Source organism: Sabethes cyaneus, chromosome 2 (genome assembly GCF_943734655.1).
Source record: "Sabethes cyaneus chromosome 2, idSabCyanKW18_F2, whole genome shotgun sequence".
In the NCBI taxonomy this organism is placed as follows: Eukaryota; Metazoa; Arthropoda; class Insecta; order Diptera; family Culicidae; genus Sabethes; species Sabethes cyaneus.
In genome coordinates, this window is record NC_071354.1 from 130,302,699 (window position 1) to 130,322,498 (window position 19,800).

Sequence of the window (19,800 nt, forward strand, 5' to 3'; positions counted from 1 at the left end):
CCTGGCTCTTGTGCGGTGTGAAATCTTTTTTTCGGGTTCTCGGATGACTGGTAGTAAGATGCTATGAAGAGGTATAGGATAAGTTTGTTTTTTTAGCAAAATTAGGCAGAAGTCATGAAAATTAAGTATAACAGAGTAACTGTACCACAAATAAAATATGATCAGTAATTGTTTTTCAGGTAGGTAAACATAGATAAGTGAGAAAGTTTGATTTTACTATCGCTAGAAAAGCGCTAGAAAGGTTTTTTTCCTAATTTAATTAATTCAAAAGATTTTCTCTAAGTTTTGAAAATTTTTAGTATTTTTATAAACACGAACTAGCAGCAATTAAATTCTACCGGTGGAACAAATTGGTTAGGTTTAGCAAACTTAAGCAGTTAGACGATAAAATGTGAATTCAAATGTTTGAGCGGGAACTTCCATTTTGAATCGCGGTATCTTAGTTCTACTGATGGTTGAAGTAAACACAGCTGATAGGCTTTCAACGAACATAGGCGTTTCAATCCTTCTTTTCGAAAGCTGATAGTGAAGTTTATAAAGCTATGCACCTGCAAAAACAACTACCTTTTATGCAGCTGCTGTATGAAAACCAGCGCTGATATGCTCTGCTAACCCAGATTTAATTACTAGAAAATGAAATGCACCGTAATTAAACACACTGTAGTAGGTTCGATGTACTGCTACAATGCTGGATACTTTCTTTATGATATGCTCTAATGTTTCACACTAGAGACAACACTTGCAAAACAATGAAGTCTGGTATGGCTTAAACTACATTTCAAACCATTTTGGAAAAAAATCCTTATATCGTTGTATTCGTTCTTTATTGCTTTTTGTTACTAATAATTAACAAGAATGCTAGCAAGGGCTTTTTGACATCTACAGTATAAATGAAATTCTCCACATACGAACATACACTATGAAATAAGTATTATAGTTAACAGGCATTTATTTATATTTATTTATTTACTATTTGATGGGGCTTTCAACCTGTGGTTGGTTCGCCCCAAAACTAACAGGCATTTTTCTTTATGAAAATTCTGAAAAATATAGAAAGTTTTTAACAAAATTGATCACAGTTGTAAAAAGCTTCAAAGAAAAGTCCAAATACCTACTATTACACAAAAATTTTCTTGTTCTCTATATAATAATGTTTGACTTTGAATTTCTAAAATATTGCTTTCTTTATAAGTCCATGAAATATGCCCGAATAAAACATTTCATTAAAGGTTGAGATGTTGGGAAAAGTCATAAACTAGGAAACAATACGTCAATTTGTTTTTTGGCCAGTAAAACGTTTGGGTAAAGCTGATAAATAAAACTGCAATATCTATGAACAGTTTCTTTCTAAAATGCTACATTACTCAAAGATTGTTTTCCATATAAAACATCGCAATTATAATCTTCCAACTGACAAAAAGTATACCAACAATACTTCTCGCAAATAATCTTTTAATTTTTTCGTTAATGTTCGAGCATTTTCAAAATTGATAAAACCTCACAAAGCAAAGCAAAGCCTAGGTGCTACATTCCATTATCGAAACTTGACATATGCCTTCTGTTTTTATACGACAGACTTTGCAGCCGGTTGTTAAAGCACAGAACAATTGCAAGGCCAGTTGCTACGATCCTATTTGAATCTAACAGCCTCTCTCAGTCGACATTCGAACATACGACGACTGGCTTATTAGGCCAGCGTCATACCTCGATGTCAACTGGGAGGCCTCATAATATGCATATTATGCACACTGTATGTAAATATTATGCAATTATAGCAATGCAAAACAAATGGTTTTTGTTGCTTTAATAATTAACTGATGGTATTTCAAAATAACATATATCATTTTTTACTAAAACTATCTGCTATTTTGCAATACAGACGCCTAAAAAATAAAATTAAAATTTGGCGTGCTACTAATTCCATTGTGCCAATGACATACCTTAAAATATTAATAAAGTCAGTCACCTGTCTTGCCCTTGACATTCTTACTAGATATTAATTCGCGGTCAAAACTGGTTTTCTTCAATTTTAGTTGACCAATCAAAGGCTAAGCTGAACGTAAAGTTGCGGTTGGCTATAATTTTCATAACAAGTTTAAAACAACTGTTTTTATATTAGTTCGCTACAGAAATCTATGTTACGCAATTAAGGGGGCATAGTACTTTTTCAACTTAAAAAAATCGAAATTTTTTTTAATGATTATTTCGAAAGATTAACATTTTGACCATATGTGTTTCAAATCATTTCAATGAATTCCAAAAATTGACAAAGTTACAGCTATTTGTACCGCGCATGTCTGGAGCGATTACACGGCGAATAAAAAGTTCAACGTCGTTTTTCTCGAAACCAGGTTTTGAAAGTCGGTACCATAAATATCTCAAGAACGGCTCAAGCAATTCTCATGATTCTTTTTTTGTTTTAAAGCCAACAAAATTATCTAGTGTTTGACCCATCCTTTTTTTGATATCACTATTTTTGTATTTTTTAGAAATGTTTAAAGTCAATTTTTTCGACTAAAAACCTTACTTTTATGTTTGAATGTCCGCCATTTTGTTATGTGTTCGAATTTTAAAAAAAGGATGGGTCAAACACGAGATAATTTAATATACTTTCATGTCGTTTTGGAATTTTGCAATTCTGATAAGACCCCCAGCGCCAATCCATGGTACCGCAAATCATGTTTTTTTCGAACGATCATGTTCAAGGAACCGTAGGGGAGAGGGGAAGGGGTTCACATATGCAAACAAAATTGTAAATATTAGTATAAAGTGCAATGTTTGGAATGCAAAAAAACCGAATCGATTCGCTTTTCGCGTTATCGAGAATAAAATATTTGAAATTAGGAAAATATGGTGTAAAAAGTACTATGCCCCCTTAATTGAATCCTGTTATTCTACTGTTTTGTGCTTCTTTTTTTCAATCGGATCAATAAACAAATTAATGTTTAAACTGTAAAATGCGGTAGCTTCATAGATCTGTGATACACAAAATGATATCATTTTGAATATGATATCAAATAATATCATACGTATTCGGTAGATTTTTGCGCCGATTCGAAAGACAAAAATCTTAATCAATCCACCTAGCAACAATAATTAATGTTTAATTTCTCAGTATATGAACATCTATAATTTAGTTGACAATAATTTTAAATAAGCCTTCAATTAAAAAAAATACAAGAACGTACAGCGAACAATAATTTGTAAGCGTCATTAAATTTACTTTACCAACCTTATAGGTACGGTACCTAGGTCCGATGCTGGTCTAACTAGCCAACCGTCGTATGTTCGAATCTCGGCTAGGCGGTGCTTGCTAGATAGAGTCAGTTGGATCGTTACACTGGCCCCGTAATTTTTCTGTACTCTAACAGCCGGCTGCGAAGTCTGTTGATAAAGAAGGGTTGCTTCAAATAACTGGTTGTTTTATTCAGTTAATGCCATTGCACACTTAATTTTAAGAATGTTTCTTGTAGCATTTTTTCTCAACTTTCCAATGGTGGTCTTAAAATGAAAATCGGTTGGAGTTCATGGTAAAAACGGCGATTTTTTGATAAAATCCAATGTGGCGGCCAAATCCAAGATGGCCGTCAAAATTTTTTTTACTCTATTTGACAGGGCTTTTTCTTCTTTACAGAACCGGGCCATTGGTTAGTCGTTTCATGGCAAATTTATAAAATATCACATGATATAGATCTCAAGGGTTGCCCAAAATTCGACTTTTTTTGAACCTGATAGGCCCCTTGGCGAACGAGGAGTCCACTATTTCGAGGTATAAAAAGTGTAATTCTTATTTTTTAACAATTTTCAACCAATTAAGCGCAAAAGTTCCTATATTTGAAGTCCTCGTGTCAGTAGTGGCCCCGTTTCAGTAAGTTTTCTTCAGCTAAATGGAATATATTTTTCGTTTGGCAAGTATTTGAATTATATTTAAAATGGCAGTAAATCGTTTCCTATGTGCTTGATTCGCGTAGTTTTCTAGTAGTATGTATGAACGTATGTATGGGGGGGAATCCACCATCAGTTCTAGGTTTTGCCAGTGTATGTGGGTAGACTTACAGTAGATCCAAATTTGATTGTCAAATGAATTTCACACTAAAGCTGTTGTAGAAGGACCAAAAGGGATTGGGCGGACCCACAAGCAGAGACACTTGTGTGTATTCCGGGATTATAAGAATTTCCTTCCAGCATTAGGATCCTTCCATGTAACAATGTAACAATGGTAGTTTGTTTGTTCGAATAGTGCAACATAAATATTGTTTCAGACCTTCAGGAGTTTTCTGTTAGTGATTCCGGCTGACTCCTCACTCCATCCTCCAGTCTTCCACTTATATGATGCCTCTGTATTCATGAATTTATCATATAATGCATGTAATGAATTTATCACATGATTAATAAAATGAAATAAAATTAATATGGATAAAAATAGAACGAGCTCACCAGCAGTCCTTTGCATCAGATATAGTTGCATCATAATGATGCCATCATTTGAGTTTCCATCAATCCTACATGTACAACAACCCAACAATATCCATGCACATTATTAGCAAGTTTTACGGTCAATGTTTCCATTATATAGTAGGTTTTTGAAGGGCTAGAACGAAACAAACCATTAGAATATATGTTGGGGCTTACCTATCAACGGGGCCGGGTGGATCAGCCGTCTGCCCAAAACTACGATTTTGGTATCAGGCAGCCGGGATTCACGCAGCATCGCACCTCCTAGCTTAGCTACTCAATCTTAAGGAAAGAGCATTACCGGGTATGACCACGTGGAGGTGCTAGATAGGAACTTGGGTTGGCTAGAGCTATGTTCGACGCATCTTCATTGCCTTCCCCCTTTCAAACCCGCGTAGTTTTCTAGTAGTAGATTCAAAATGAAGATTAATGAAGTAGTACCGTAATTATCAAATTTAATTCAAATTCAAAGAAAAATTTAATAACCCTCTTAGGTAGATAACACTGGAGGTTATGAAATACTAGTTGCGTAATCAAATCAATAGCCCATTCTTTTAGCTGTACTATTCATATTCAGGTGCTTCGACACTATTACCATGTACCATGCGCCTTCATTGACTAACATTTTCATACAAATTTCGATTTAAGTTTTCTCAAAAAAGTTTCTCAGACACGAACATACAAGACACATCACCCTTGGTTCTTACAAAACATTAAAAGTACCACCGTCACCGCTCCGTCGACCACCGCTCCGTAGATGGGTTGGATCAAACCCGGAACCGGTTAGCGAAAAAAGGTACTTTTAATATTTTGTAAGAACCATAAGTGATGTGTCTTATTTGTTCGTGTTAAGTTGTTCTTACGTTAAGCAAAAAAGTCAATTTATAAGTTGTTAAGTTTCTCAGGCTACGTCTATGCAGTGTAGTGACGATGTTCCCTGATCTTCGTCCTTTCATGTAATTTGCAAGATCGGGGTCAATTTAGAAAATAGCAGTAGGGTGAATCGAGGCAATGATGATTAGGGAAAACTAACTAGAAACAGTAGACCTAAGAAAACAAATAAACCTTGACAAATCTGATTTCTGTCGCACTTTCGATGGCGCTCCGCAATAACCGGTGCTTCCGATGGCGGGTCGCCGGCAACACTCGTGGCCTGTGTCCGTTTCACCCTGAATCATCTATAAAGCGTTGGTCACATTTTCTTTGCAAACCGACGAACCATTTCGTTCCCACGCTGCTATTTATGTTTTGACGTAGGACTATAGGGATAGGGTGTCATTCCAAAAAATCAAAACATGCGAGCGTCACGAAAAATGAAATGTTTTGAGCGCTAATAGCTCAGCGGTTTTCCGATCGATTTTCAATATTCTTACACCAATCGATCGAAAAATCTTCTAAGGATTGACCCAAATGAAAAAAATCATGGATGCTTGATGTTGAACTATTGAAAAATTGGAAATAATGAACCTATGTTTTACCAGAATTATCGCTTCGTGATTGGTTGGAAAATTCTTTACGATGATCTAATCCTATACGCAAGCCAAAACAAGTGACAAAGTTTCCTGATTTCAACAAGATTTCTTAACACCGCGATTAAACCTAGACCATTTTGATGTCCTTGACTGGGAACTAAGCCAGAGAGAATAACAAAGCCTCCTCGTGCCAACAGATTTCTTACGAACGCGATTAAACCTGGTCCAATTTGATGTCTGTGTTAGGGAAGTGTGCCTGAAAAAATGACACAAGTTCGTTGTCCCAACAGATCGCAAATTTTTTACTGCGAGACGATTAAACCTCGGCGAACTTGATATCTGTGTTGGAAAAATGTGCTACAGCTGTAGTGTTCGGTTATAATACGACTCTGTATGAATACGCATGCTTGCCGTTTCATTAGAAGTGTAGTGGAAAGATGTGCTGTTGATAAAATAGGATTGAATTGGTAAAATCCCTTCAACGTGGAAAACCATGGATAATAAAAACAATCTTTTATTTCAGTAAGGTAGCAGGAAAGCAATAGTTTGTGTTCTTGATTTTGTTAAATTGTTTTCAAATGCACAATCTTTTGAGAATTGAACATATGCAATGTTACTACTTTGATAAATATTACATACAACGCATGTAGCATGTATATATGTTGCATATAGCATGTATACATGAAGAATCGAATGATTGCAAGCATGAATACATGCCACTATCACTACAAAGAGATTTACGTAGTCCTGCGTCACCTATATATGCGGTCGTGTCTTGTACACAACCCCTCTGATTTTTTTACAAGAGTAAGGTTTCTAGAAAAATTATTTTTTACTGAATATAAAATGTATGGCAAACATAGATTATCGTTTTCGTCAATTATGGCAAACATACATTATGTCAATCGTCTTTATGACGTACTTTCGTATGGCGAAGACTCGAATGGCTACCGTATTTATAGCTATCGTCCCGTCACCCTTAGTAACGAAGAAAACTGCCCTTTAATTGTCGAATCACTAAACCTTTTTAAATGAAATGTTCATAAGATGCTGATTAAGCTCTGCTAGTCTAATAAGGCCATTACAAATATTTTATAAAGTTTTTGTCCTTCCGGTATTCAGCCACTGAAGGGGGGGGGGCGAAAAAAAACAAAGTGAATTTTTTAATCGAGCAAAAAAATCATGGATTTTAGGAATTTTTATTTAAGGTTTAAACGTGAAAACCGAATCTATTCTTGCTTATAATATATACGTTATTATTTTCTATGCAAAAATATACGAAAAAAGACAAAACCGATGGAAAATTTTTTGGACGATTTTCGGAAATTCCATTGTTCGAATTTCCATTTCTGTTTCATGCTAGAAGCGTTAATTCTACACGGAGACTCATTTTTCGAGTTTTTCAGACTGTAGAGCCCACAGACAATTGATTTTATAAAAAGAAATTTGACTCATACCCTACAAATTATTTTTTTGCCCCCCTATTTTTCAAGTCAATTTCCAAGGGGGGGGGGGGGTGACAAAAACTTTAAATGTGATTTGCAATGGCCTAACAGAAATTAGTTTATTACGTATTGAAATCTTTATATACTTTATTCAGACATAACTGAGAAAGTTATTTTCCTATGAAACAATTTTTTTACGTTTACAACGAAAACATTCTCAAAATCCCAATTTTGAAAACCTTTGCTGGTGTCTGTCTAATAGTCATTTGTCATTTATTTAAAAATTCATTGGACACAATGCGGTCTTAATGAATACTAATAATAATAATAATAATAATAAAAATAATGATTATAATAATAGTAGAAAAAAACTTAAATACAATTACTCTACACACGAAGAAACACATAACTATTGTCTTTGGGAGAGTCGTCTTCTAAAAGTATCGATCCTGATCAGGAGGCCATAACAAGATTATATCTGTTTTATAACACAATTGGATATTTTTAACATATTGTGTTACAAATCGAAAAAAAAACTAATTAGGATGCAATTTCAAGTTTATAAGCCCGCCCAATTATCTTCGGGGTACGATGCTGGCCTAACAAGCCAGTCGTCGTATGTTCGAGTCTCGGCTAGGCGGTGCTGCTAGATAGAGTCAGTAGGATCGTTGCACTTGCCCCGTAATTGTCCTGTACTCTAATAACCGGCTGCGAAGTCTGTCGATAAAGAAGGATCAAGTTCTCAACAGGACATTTATATCCATGGCTTTTTTTTCTTCTTTTCAAGTTTGTAACAAATTCAGATACAAGTAGCATATTGAGTTGTGGATGAGCTATTTAGATTCCACCACTAAGAATGACACATCTCGCTTTAATAACAAATTATGTTACTTGCAAATTACTTTTATAACAAAATATGTTACTTGCAAAAATTATTTTAATTCCGGAGTGATTCGCGATAAGGGCGCAACTAGCAAAGTGTAAACAATGAGGCATATCACTGTGATAATTTGCAAGTACATTTTCAAGTCATAATTTAAATAAAAGTTACGAAAATCGAGTTAAAGTCATAAATTGGTGTAGAATAAATTAATCTTATAATTTCACAACAATACTGCATAAAATTTGTGCATTCAAGCTCAAAATCTAAGAATTATAGTAAACTCAAAGCAAGTCTCATTTGAAAGGTAACATAGCCTAATAGATCACTATTGATTTGTTTTTTTATTGGACGTTTAATTTGAAAGTTATAAGTAATTGAATACAACACATTAAAATACACAATAATTTAAAACGATTTCATCTAAGATGGTTTATCTAGTTTGAATTATTTTGGCATCAAATTAGAGATTTTAATGCCGCAATTATATCTGCAAAATTTCAGAAGAATTGGTTTTGCCGATCGAGAGATATTAACCCTCCAACACTCGCGCCAACTTTTGTAATACGGTTACTCGCGCGCACAATGGCCCAAAGCCAAAAAGAAAAGCGCACTAGAGTTTTGACTGGGAAAACTTGGTTTTAGGTTTATGGAACCTTCGGAAGAATTTCTTGAAATTGAAAGTTCTATCGTCTGGTGCAATTTAAATTTTGACTAATCCCCCTAAAAGCGAAATAAAAAAATTATTTTTCTTCAGTTTCAATATAACACATTGATGTGTTCTGCAAAGTTTTAGAACATATTATTACAAGAAATTTTGTTGAATACAGTAACCTTCTATCTATTCAGCGAAGATAGAAAAATCTTATTCATTGTATATGAATTTAGATTTAGATAGATATATGATTTAGAACCATCGTTTCAAAAAATATTAATATATGAATTTGTAAAATAAGTTTTTTCTATTTTAGTTTTTTTTGTAATTGTTGTATCATAAAATTGTATAAATAGTAAAAATACACAACTTTTGTGAATATAGTATACCTCTATGTTTGTTTGTTTAGGTACTGTAGAACTTTGATTATAAAAAATACCTTAACTTTGACCCCGAATTACTCGACTACCAACAGATACATTTTAAACATTTTACATTTGCTGATAGTTTTGCTGCATACAGACACCGACACCGTTCCGAAGACGTGTCGATTTCTGCCTCAAATAGCAAGTAAGACCGTATAACAAAGGTTCCTTTCACCACTAGGTGGAATAAATCGGGGTTTTTATTTAGTTTCGCCTGTTTACAAAGCGCCTGTGTTTTGAAAACAACGCAGTATCGCTCATTACTATCGCCTGTTTACAAAACGATTTGCAAATAAGCCTGTTACTTCATAACAATAAAAGGGGCTAAACTGCAAATTGTCTTTTGTTTTGATTAAACACTCCTATCGCCCATCACTAAAAACTTGTTTTAAATAATTCTAACGATTAAAACAGAAACAGAAACAGAAACAGAAAGGATTCTTGCCATGGATATTATCAGTCTTTTTAAGGCTGATGGTGTAATAAAACGATTTGTTTACAATTTGCTAGTTGAGCCCCAATCGCGAATCACTCCGGAATTACCATCATCATTTCAAAAGTATATTAAATACCTCACTTCACAGTTACTAATACTTGCTAATATATCTTTATTTGCTGAGTTATTTTTGGAATATTTTGAAATGTTGACAATTAACCTTTAACACAATGTGTTTCAATTAAGATAAAATCATAACAGGGTTTGTTATGAATCAGGTATTAATTAGAGACAGTTTAGTAATAATTTTTGATATTTTAACCACTTACGGAGGCTAATTTATAGCAACGGTTGTTATAATATATTATAATATACAGGTCGGACTCGATTATCCGGGTGAAAAAAATTTTTTTATACTGTTAAACACGTTTTGAACGTAAGCACATTTTAAAAAACTTATTTAAAAAATTTTTTTCAGGATAATTGATTCCGACCTGTATCTTATTAATAACAACTGTAGTTAGAAAATTTGATACCAAAATAACAAGATGTGTTATAATTTTGTTAGGTCCTCCTAATCTGGATGTTATTTTTTTTTTTTATTTTTTTTTTTTTTTATATGGACTCATCACTGCGACCAGTAAGTTAGATCTATTGTGATATCGCCCGGGTGTTTGTTGTATAACCCGCACTGCATTTATTTTAGCTATAGTCGCTATTGAGTGAGCGATATGCTTATTGAATTTCTTTTTTTTATGCGTGCTTGTGTGTAATTGGGTACCCTTCTTTCAATGCTTTACTCTACTTTATCCACCTCGTTCCACATGACAGCGCACAGTCCCCAATTATAGTCATCCCTGGCGTAGCAAACCAGTGCATTTTTACTATAAGGGTCTCATTTTTGCACTGTCAATAGGCCATATCGGGATAATATAGAACTCAGCATGAAGGAAGGGCGATGAGGGGCCTGAGAATAAACCCATGCTAAAGTCACTTTGACATCGAATGGGCTGATTCTACTAAGATTCGAACCCATGACCATTCGCTTGTCAAAGCAGACTCGGTAACCTTGCGGCTACAGAGCCCCCTATCTGGATGTTATGATTTATAATTCAATTATTTATTTTGTCTTATCAAGCTGATAAGTATGGCACGGAAGAATATTTTCGGCCCATTAAACGATGGCATCTATTTTTTCGGCCTATGGCCTAGTTCTAGTGGAAAAACAGGTGGTTTTGACGTTCTTTGAATAAAAAATAGTAGATTACTTACAGTCTTGAGAAAATAGTTATAACATATTAAAATTCTATGTCGGCAAAGTATTTTCATTGGCGAAAGAAAGGCAAATAGGCTGAATTTAGAAACCTGCTGAAAATACCCTCCCGTACCCTATGTTGTGGTAAATAAGTCGGTCATTGAGGACATTACTGTTTAAAAATATATTTTTGGTAATATACGTAGTGTTTATATTTGATGCTGATAATATAATCCTCTAATAATTTTCATATCTGCGAAAACATAGTGAAAGAACGATATTGTACACCTTAAGTGTGTATTGTATAGCCTCGAGCCTGCAATTACTGTCTAGAAAAGGTGAACTGTCATTAAACTAAAGGTCGTGCATACTAAGGTTTGCAGCAAGCAATTAAAAGTATCTGCGTTTAACAAACTAATCTTGAAATAGCAATAATATATAAATGTGTTGTATCGTTGCATGGCGACAAATGGCTGGATATACATGTAAAAATGGTTTTTGACTTTAAAGTGTTTGTATGTGGAAAGTGAATACCCTGCTGAATGTAGCCGACGAAACGAAGATTTTCATTCTATTTCCTGCTACTTACAATAGATATTAAGAAAACGTTGCACTTCACTTGCGGTCAGACGTCGAAATGTACGGCCGAAGTAATAGATTATGCGCCAAGCTGTCCAGTGCATTCCTGAGGAAGTGGTGTAAGTATATAACTATAAACATTGCATTCGAATATGTGGATAATTCTAGCATGTGTTGTGGCAATTCACACATTTAAAATAGAATCAGCAAGCAGAAAACTAGTCACTGCGCTCACATGAACGGCGACGTTAGAAACAGGTTTAGCTACAAAATGGCAATGCCGGATTGGTATGGTTGAACCAGTAATCATAGAAAGTAATATCCCTTGCATAATTCCTTGTGACATACAGATCTAATGCTTAACAGCAACCAACGTGTTGGTAATGAGTTTTTACACATAATCTGTTCATTCCTAGTTGTGATTTGAACAAATACCAATATAATTAAACATTGCTCTTATTGCGGCATATCCGAGGAAACGACCTTTCGAGGACACATCCGCATCTATTTCAGTTTTTTAGTTAGGCAGAAATTTTTCTAAGGCGAATTATGATGCCTCCCCCTTTAAGAGAGGGGCTCCCATACAAATTTCCTCATAACTTAAGAACTAATCAAGCAAATAAAACCAAATTTGGCATATGGGGGTTCTAGGAGGCAAATGTTTTCTATGACGAATTATGACCCCTTCCCTCTTTAGGAGGGGGGGGGGGACTTCCATACAAATGAAACACAAATTTCTGCATAACTGGACAACTAATCAAGCAGATGGAACCAAATTTCGTATGTGGGGGTTTTCGGAGGAAAGATTTTTGTATGGACTGGGGGGGGGGGGGTTCGCATACAATTGAAATACAAATTTCCTCATATCTCGAAAACTAATTAAGCAAATGGAATCAAATTTGGCATGTGGGGGTTTTATGAGGCGGGATTTTGTTTTATGGCGAATTATTATCCCTACTCACTTTAAGAGGGGGGGATGACCTTTACCCATTTACCCATCCCATACAATTGAAATACAAATTTCATTATATCTCGAAAACGAATTAAGCAAATGGAACCAAATTTGGCATGTGGAGGATTTTGGATGCATGAATTTATTTTACGCTTTTATGATTTTATGATTTATGGTTTATTTTTTGATGGTTGGCAATACGAAGTTTGTCTATCTATACCTATAAAAATGGATTTCTGTCTGTCTGTCCCTATGTTCCTTATAGAATCGAAAACTACTGAACCGATCGGCGTGACAATTTGCATGTAGGAGTTTTTGGGGCTAGGGAAGGTTCTCTCGATGGCAAAAGACCCCTCCCCCAAATAAGAGGGGGGGCTCCCATACAAATCTATGCCTACAAAAATGGATTTCTGTCTGTCCTATGTTCCTTATAGAATCGAAAACTACTGAACCGATCGGCGTGAAAATTTGCATGTAGGGGTTTTTGGGGCCAGGGAAGGTTCTCTCGATGGCAAAAGACTCCTCCCCTCACTAAGACGGGGGGCTCCCATACAAATCTATGCCTATAAAAATGGATTTCTGTCTGTCCTATGTTCCTTATAGAATCGAAAACTACTGAACCGATCGGAGTGAAAATTTGCATGTAGGGGTTTTTGGTACCAGGGAAAGTTCTTATGATGGTTAGAGATCACTCCCCTCACTAAGACCGGGGGCTCTTATACAAATGAAACACAAATTTCTGCATAACTCGAGAGCTAATCAAGCAAATGGAACAAAATTTTACATGTGGGTGTTTTTGGAGACAAGAATCTTTTCTATGATGAATTAGGACCCCTTACCTTTTTAGGACGGGGGGCTCCCATGCAAATGAAATACAAATTTCCTCATAACTCCAGAACTTATCAAGCAATTGGAACAAAATTTGGCATGTGGGGGGTTTTGGAGGCTGGAATTTTTTTTAATGATGGTTTGAGACTCCTCATCCCTATGGTAGGGGGATAAGAACTCTCATACAAATAAAACAGAAGTTTTTGCGTAACTCGAAAAATAATCTAACTCGAGAAATTTTAGACTATTTCATAAAACATTAGTCAATAACAAAACCACCAAAAACTATCAATAGCAACATTAGATATTTCAGCGCGAGATTGCGCCACAGGCCGCGAGTGTTGCCGGTGACCTGCCGTCGGAAGCGCCGGCCACTGCGGGGGGGGGGGCAGCCCCACGTGGAGATCACCTCTATCTAGGTTTATTTATTTTCATAGATCTACTGACCTCTATCACTTTCCTTCAGTTGGGTCACCCCTGAGAAATGGTACTTTCTACGAAAAGATTTTCCGTGAAATGGTACATCCCGCGTAAAGTTTTTCGCGAAATGATATTCTGCGAAACTCTATATTCCGCGTTATGGTCAACCAAGAATTGGTGTTGCGCAAAATCGTATTCGACGAAATGGTTTGTAATGATGGCGAACATTTAAATGCTATCCGCTTTATTTTATCAGGCTTAGCAATGGGGGGAGTTGTTTTCTACTTTATTGTGAGGAAAATTTGTATATTAAAACACCCCAAACTCCTCAGAAACTTGCAAAACTCGAGATTGTGGCAAAGGTCATCCGAGATTCACGATTTATGTACAACACAGTTTAATTTGTGGCAATACGAAGTTTGTCGGGTCAGCTAGTATAATATAATATAGAATAACAGTCACTTCAGCTTGGCATCAGTCCTCCACTACACCGGGATTGATTCTTTTTAAGTTTATTCGTCTGCAGTTTTGCATTGTGTTTATTTGTTTGTTTATTTATATTTAAGACCTTTTAACCATTTTTGGTCATTCAGGTCTGTGTTCATAGTGTAAGTTCATATTTTCGCTTGAAAGATTTGTTGCAATTTTTTGCTTTTTAGATTTATCGACACTGGTATGTCCAAAAAGAGAAAGCAGGGCATCGGTACCTTGCAACAATAAAAAAAATCAAACGCTTGAATACTGCACTTTAGACATAAATTACAAGGAAATACCAAAAAAAACAACTAAAAATTGACTCTATTGCACAATTCCTGAGTCCAATTTGATCGAACACAAAATTTCTACTCGGCAGCCTTCTTGGATTTATTAAATTATCAGATATTATTATGTCAGATTTTTTCGGTTTCTACTCTTCACAATTTCTTAACTTTTTAGCAAAATTTATCTCTAGACTTAGGTTATTAAAATAGGTTAACCAAAAGGCGGCGTTGGAGTTTCTTTTTCACAAGTGGTGGCTTTTCAACACAATTAGAATTGCATTAGGGTAGCCTGGGGTAATATGTGCTGTTTAAGGAAATTGTGGTTTTTCCCTATTAAAGCTTAAAGCAAATATCAATCTTAAATACTGAGCATAATCTCATGAATATTAGTTAAAAGTTTCTGAAGCTATCATGCGAAAAACCTTTGTGAAAAAGGCGTGCAAAGTCATTTTTGATACTGAGGTAAAAGTCTGAAAACGCAACTACCCGGAGAAAAATGCACCCATGCAGGTTTTGAATCAATCAATGGGAATATATTCAATGAATTCAGTAACTGTAATACAATTCGTACGTGCTAATTAACAATATCGTTTCTAGTTTTTACCAAATGCTGTGATTACAAATCCTAAGTAAGGGAAGGCAGATGAATTATTGGAGGTGTGTTTTCTTTGGAATCCGTATACCCGAGTAGCATAACTTTTGAAACACAGTATATAACAGCCTCCAGTGCTGACTGCAGTTGTTTAACAGTACCTGACAACATATTAGACATTCGGACGTAATTGCGTGCCATTTTCAAAAAGAAGTAAATAAAGCATGTTTGCTGAGGGTGCATTTTGCCCCGAGTAACGGGGTGCATTTTGTCCCGCACTTACACAAAAAATATTCCTGGTAAAAACAAAAGTAATAAATATCAAAACTTCTGATGTTTTATCAGAATTGTGTAGCTCAAGCCACAATTAATCGATTTATAAGGTTTACCAGCGATTAATCAGCAGTAAAAAGTGTTAGTGAAGCGAAGCAAAAAGTTAGAGGTTATTTATAGAAAACATATTTTTGTTATTATTTACGTTTCCTTATTAGATAAAACTGCCAAATTCACATAGTAGCCATAGCAAACATCGATTTAACTGGCAGAATTACTTTTTTATTTTTAAAATTGTATTTTAGCTTACAAACATAGGTGGTGCATTTTGCCTCGACGGTGCTTATTACCCATACACCTAACTACTGTTATTACGGTTGGTTGCGACAATTAAGACAATTACCGTGATACGGGGTTACTATTGACTCGGAGGGCTACTTTGTACATACTTAAACTATAGTTATTTTGTAGAAATAATTGATAATTCTAATCTTTTCAATTTAGCCTTCAACCTCTAGCTATAATACATCATAAACCCTTTCGAAAAATTATTCTCGAACAGCTGTCAAACAGTGGGTATATTTAATGTAAAACGAGTGCTGTTTTTATTGTATGAAATAAATTACCGTGTTGTGCATCACTATCCGAACACTTAAGCAGGTCATATTTTTAATATGCTTCGTAAAAAATAATTTCGCAACATAACGATAAATGCTTTTGACGTAGGATTACGTCTTTGTTTACTATACTGAGACTGGGTAGCACTTTGTGAAAACGAAAATACAACGTTTGAATGAAAGATTTCAAATGCTAATAACTATTAAACTACTGAACGAAACTGAACAATTTATATGTCGTTGGATAGATAAAATGATCAGCAATTTTATGGGGGGCTAAAGAGCAGTTTTAAGGAGGGCGTAAGAAGGGGGGCTCCTATACAAATAAACAGGGCTGTCATTCGCTCACACTGAACATGTACGGAACACGTACACGGAACATGTACCCAATGTTCCAATTTTATCCCTTGTCGACGATTCGACAACACACATCAACAGCCAATATGCACGCAGCGTACGAGCGAAATCATAGTGAGACCGAACGACAGCACTCAGTGAAAATCGCCCAGTGAGTGAGAATGAGACAACACTGGGCACTGCCGTTTGCTACACTAGGTGTGGAATTAAAGCAAAAAGTTCTGTTTTGTATTTATATATTTTCTGCGCTTTTAAAAGATGAAATACACGCTGCACTGAACAATTCATATGGTCTATATTATGTTAGTACGGATATATATTAGTTAGTACGGATCAGGTGACGTAAATCACACCGCTTCAATTGCCCCAGCGCGGTGTGTATAATCCATCCGCGCAGAGAGTGGTTCTTGGTGTGGTAAAGTACGCAGCAAATTTATCACACTGCGTATGCGGCTGCCTTATGTTGGTGCGCGTAAAACACGAAAGAGCGAGTTCAACAAAAGACCCGCAGAAGGGAATTATTGGGAGAACACACACCGCACGGCGAGTTTTGTGTTGTGTGAGAATTTGTGTCTATCAGTCTGCGCTGCGGCGTATGCCACTCCTGCAAATGAAAGACAAATTTCCTCAAAACTTGTGAACTAATCAAGCAAACTGAATCAAATTTGGCATGTGGAGGTTTCAGAAGGCAGGATTTTTTTCTATAGTGTACTGAGACCCTTTCCCTTTCTAAGAGGGGGGCTCCCATGCAAATGAAATACAAATTTCCTCATAACTCGAGAACTAATCAAGCAAAAAGAACCAAATTTGACATGTGGGAGGTTTTTGGAGGTAAGACTTTTTTCTATGGCGTACTGGGACCCCTTCTTCTTCAAAGAGTGGGGGCTCCCATGTAAATGAAACACAAATTTCCTCTTAACCCGGGAACTAATCAAGCAAATGGAACCAAATTTGGCATGTGAGGGTTTATGGAGGCAAGAATTTATTTAACGATGGTTTGAGACCTCTAGCCCCTGTGGTAGGAGGATAACGACTGTCATACAAATAAAACCAAAATTTTTACGTATGTGCCATATTTTCTGCTATGTAACAAGCGGTAAGCTGTGAAAGTAAACTAGTAAAACCTTCTCGGAGCAAAAGTCATAATTGAGATAAACGTGCTTTGGCTTTAATGTTATTTGTAACTAATTGCCCTTTTAAAGGCCACAAGCGACTAAAAGTTAGATTATTGAAACATGTCAAGTTACGTATAATCATATTTAATACAATAATCTGTGGGCTGGTCATTCATTACTATTTCAACCTTTATGATGCACACAAGCGGTTTTTAAAAGAAATCTTCTCAATGGCTGCAGGTGTTGAACTTATGAACCCCCGTCCACATATTTTCAAAGCCACCATTGCAGTCAATAAAGAATTGAATCTGAATATTTCGCTCTTCTCTTTTAAACATTCACTTAAACAATGGCACTCATAGATTCTTATAAACATACATATGCCAGAAATTCAGTTTACATTAGTCTGTAATCTAATGATCTGATATAGTCCTACGTAACCCATTCGTACAACCCTTAGGGCTGCATATCTTGTAGTTTTTCCCTTCTTTCGGCTTGCATGCTGCTTGTTTACAAAATACAGTCGTTTTGCGGAATGTCAAATATACATAGGTGAAGCTAACAAAATTTCCGACACGTGGGCGCCAAGAACTTCCATATTGGTCCTCCAAGGCCACAATATGAGCAAAAGTTTGTTACAATTCGAAATGAAGCAAGCTTTATTATTGTTCACATGTTGCTTCATAGTTGTTTCAGCATCTGTGGATCGAGCAGCACGTTCCTCAAAATCGTGCGGAAAATTCGCGCCTTTTGCTTCATGGTTACTTTTGCTAACTGTGACAACTAGACACTTTATGCTACCGTCATCCGGGGCGAGATTGTGCCAAAAAAGTAAATGTTTTTGTTCTTTAGCTCAGTATACACATAATTTAGGAACTAAGTTGATTTCAAATCTGTCAATATATACTAAATTGTTCAATTAACAACTACCGTAGAGATGGTTTAGTTACAATGAAACCTAATTTTACTGAAAGTGCATGAACTTTGGCACAATCTCACCCCTTCTAGGGGGTGACATAATGCCAAAAACATAAAGTTAAGGTAAATACCTAAACAGTGAACATTAGCATGTTTATAAACAATACACATAAATATCAGTATAAAGTAGTTCATATGGGGTCGAACTAAGTGGACTATTAGGGGCAGGGGGTCGGCCAAAAACAACACATACAAAAAGTATGAACGAAAATAACCCGGGGTGGTCTGGAATAACTAAAAATGAGTTCGTAGTCAATGGACAGTTTTTATATAGGCAGTAGCGTTTCTAGGGTTAACAAGGGGGAGATATATGGAGAGCGTGTATCCTAAGGGGGCATATCTATTTGACCATTTAACAAAAGTAACCATTACTTCGTTCGAGAACCCGCGGGCGTAGAACATGTGGCCCATCCCACCCCCTCCCCCTTCTTAAAACTGGCAGGTTATAGACGGTATAATATATTCGTCTTATATTAGAGTGTTTATTTCGAAATAAACTGAAATTGCCAGAGAAAAAGTAAAAATCAGTTTAAATTATTTAGCAGACCTATGATACTGTTTGCTCCAAAATGGAGCATGCAATCTAATCTGTCAAAATATTGTGCTCAATAGTAAAGAATGTGAGTGTGTATGTGAAATCCACAAATTGGATCGATCATTATGTTTCGAAATCACAAAGTTTCGAAAAATATTATTTTCGTAATCAAAACTTATCCAACCCATAATAACCTTTCAATACATTGTAAATGATTAGTTTATGTCACCTCGGATGGCGGTAGTTATTTTGTTCGAATCATGTAACACGTAGAAAATCTAGCTTTCTGGATATAAAGACGAAATTCACAATTTATTTCACTATGATTCTCCGGAGGCACAAACAACAGACGAACTGCCAATTAATTTTACTGTTATTTAACCATTCATTATATTATTATTAGACATCAAATTATGATAACTGTTATATGTACTAATGTTTGCTCTTTCCTCCGATTCATTTCAGGGTTTGTGATAGCATTCGCTCTAAGCTTGCTCGTACTCGGAGTTCTAGTCACATTTGGATTTACCACACTAGTTAAAGCAATAATTAATCATCAAGTAGCTCTAAGAAAAGGAGGACAGTCCTTTGGATGGTGGTCAAAACCACCAGTCGAACCAATCATTCGAGTATTCGTCTACAACGTCACCAACGCTGACGAATTTCTAAACAATGGAACAAAACCAGTTCTGGATGAGTTGGGGCCTTATGTTTACGTGTGAGTATTACAGAGTTTTTGCGTACAATTTCGAATTCAATGACGTCAAAGA

General features: G+C 35.7%; 1 protein-coding gene across 3 annotated transcripts in view; it reads left to right on the forward strand.

Annotated features, from left to right (window-relative positions):
• Positions 1-19,800, forward strand: part of LOC128733593 (scavenger receptor class B member 1) — a 193,904-nt gene that overhangs the window by 105,482 nt on the left and 68,622 nt on the right. For 2 of the 3 annotated variants that reach the window (XM_053827301.1, XM_053827300.1), the window contains exons 2-3: positions 11,534-11,721; positions 19,496-19,748. In XM_053827301.1, coding sequence (XP_053683276.1) covers positions 11,661-11,721; positions 19,496-19,748 — 314 coding nt within the window. In that variant the 5' untranslated portion in view covers positions 11,534-11,660. The remainder of the gene's footprint in view (positions 1-11,533; positions 11,722-19,495; positions 19,749-19,800) is intronic. The other variant, XM_053827302.1, reaches the window with a different exon arrangement.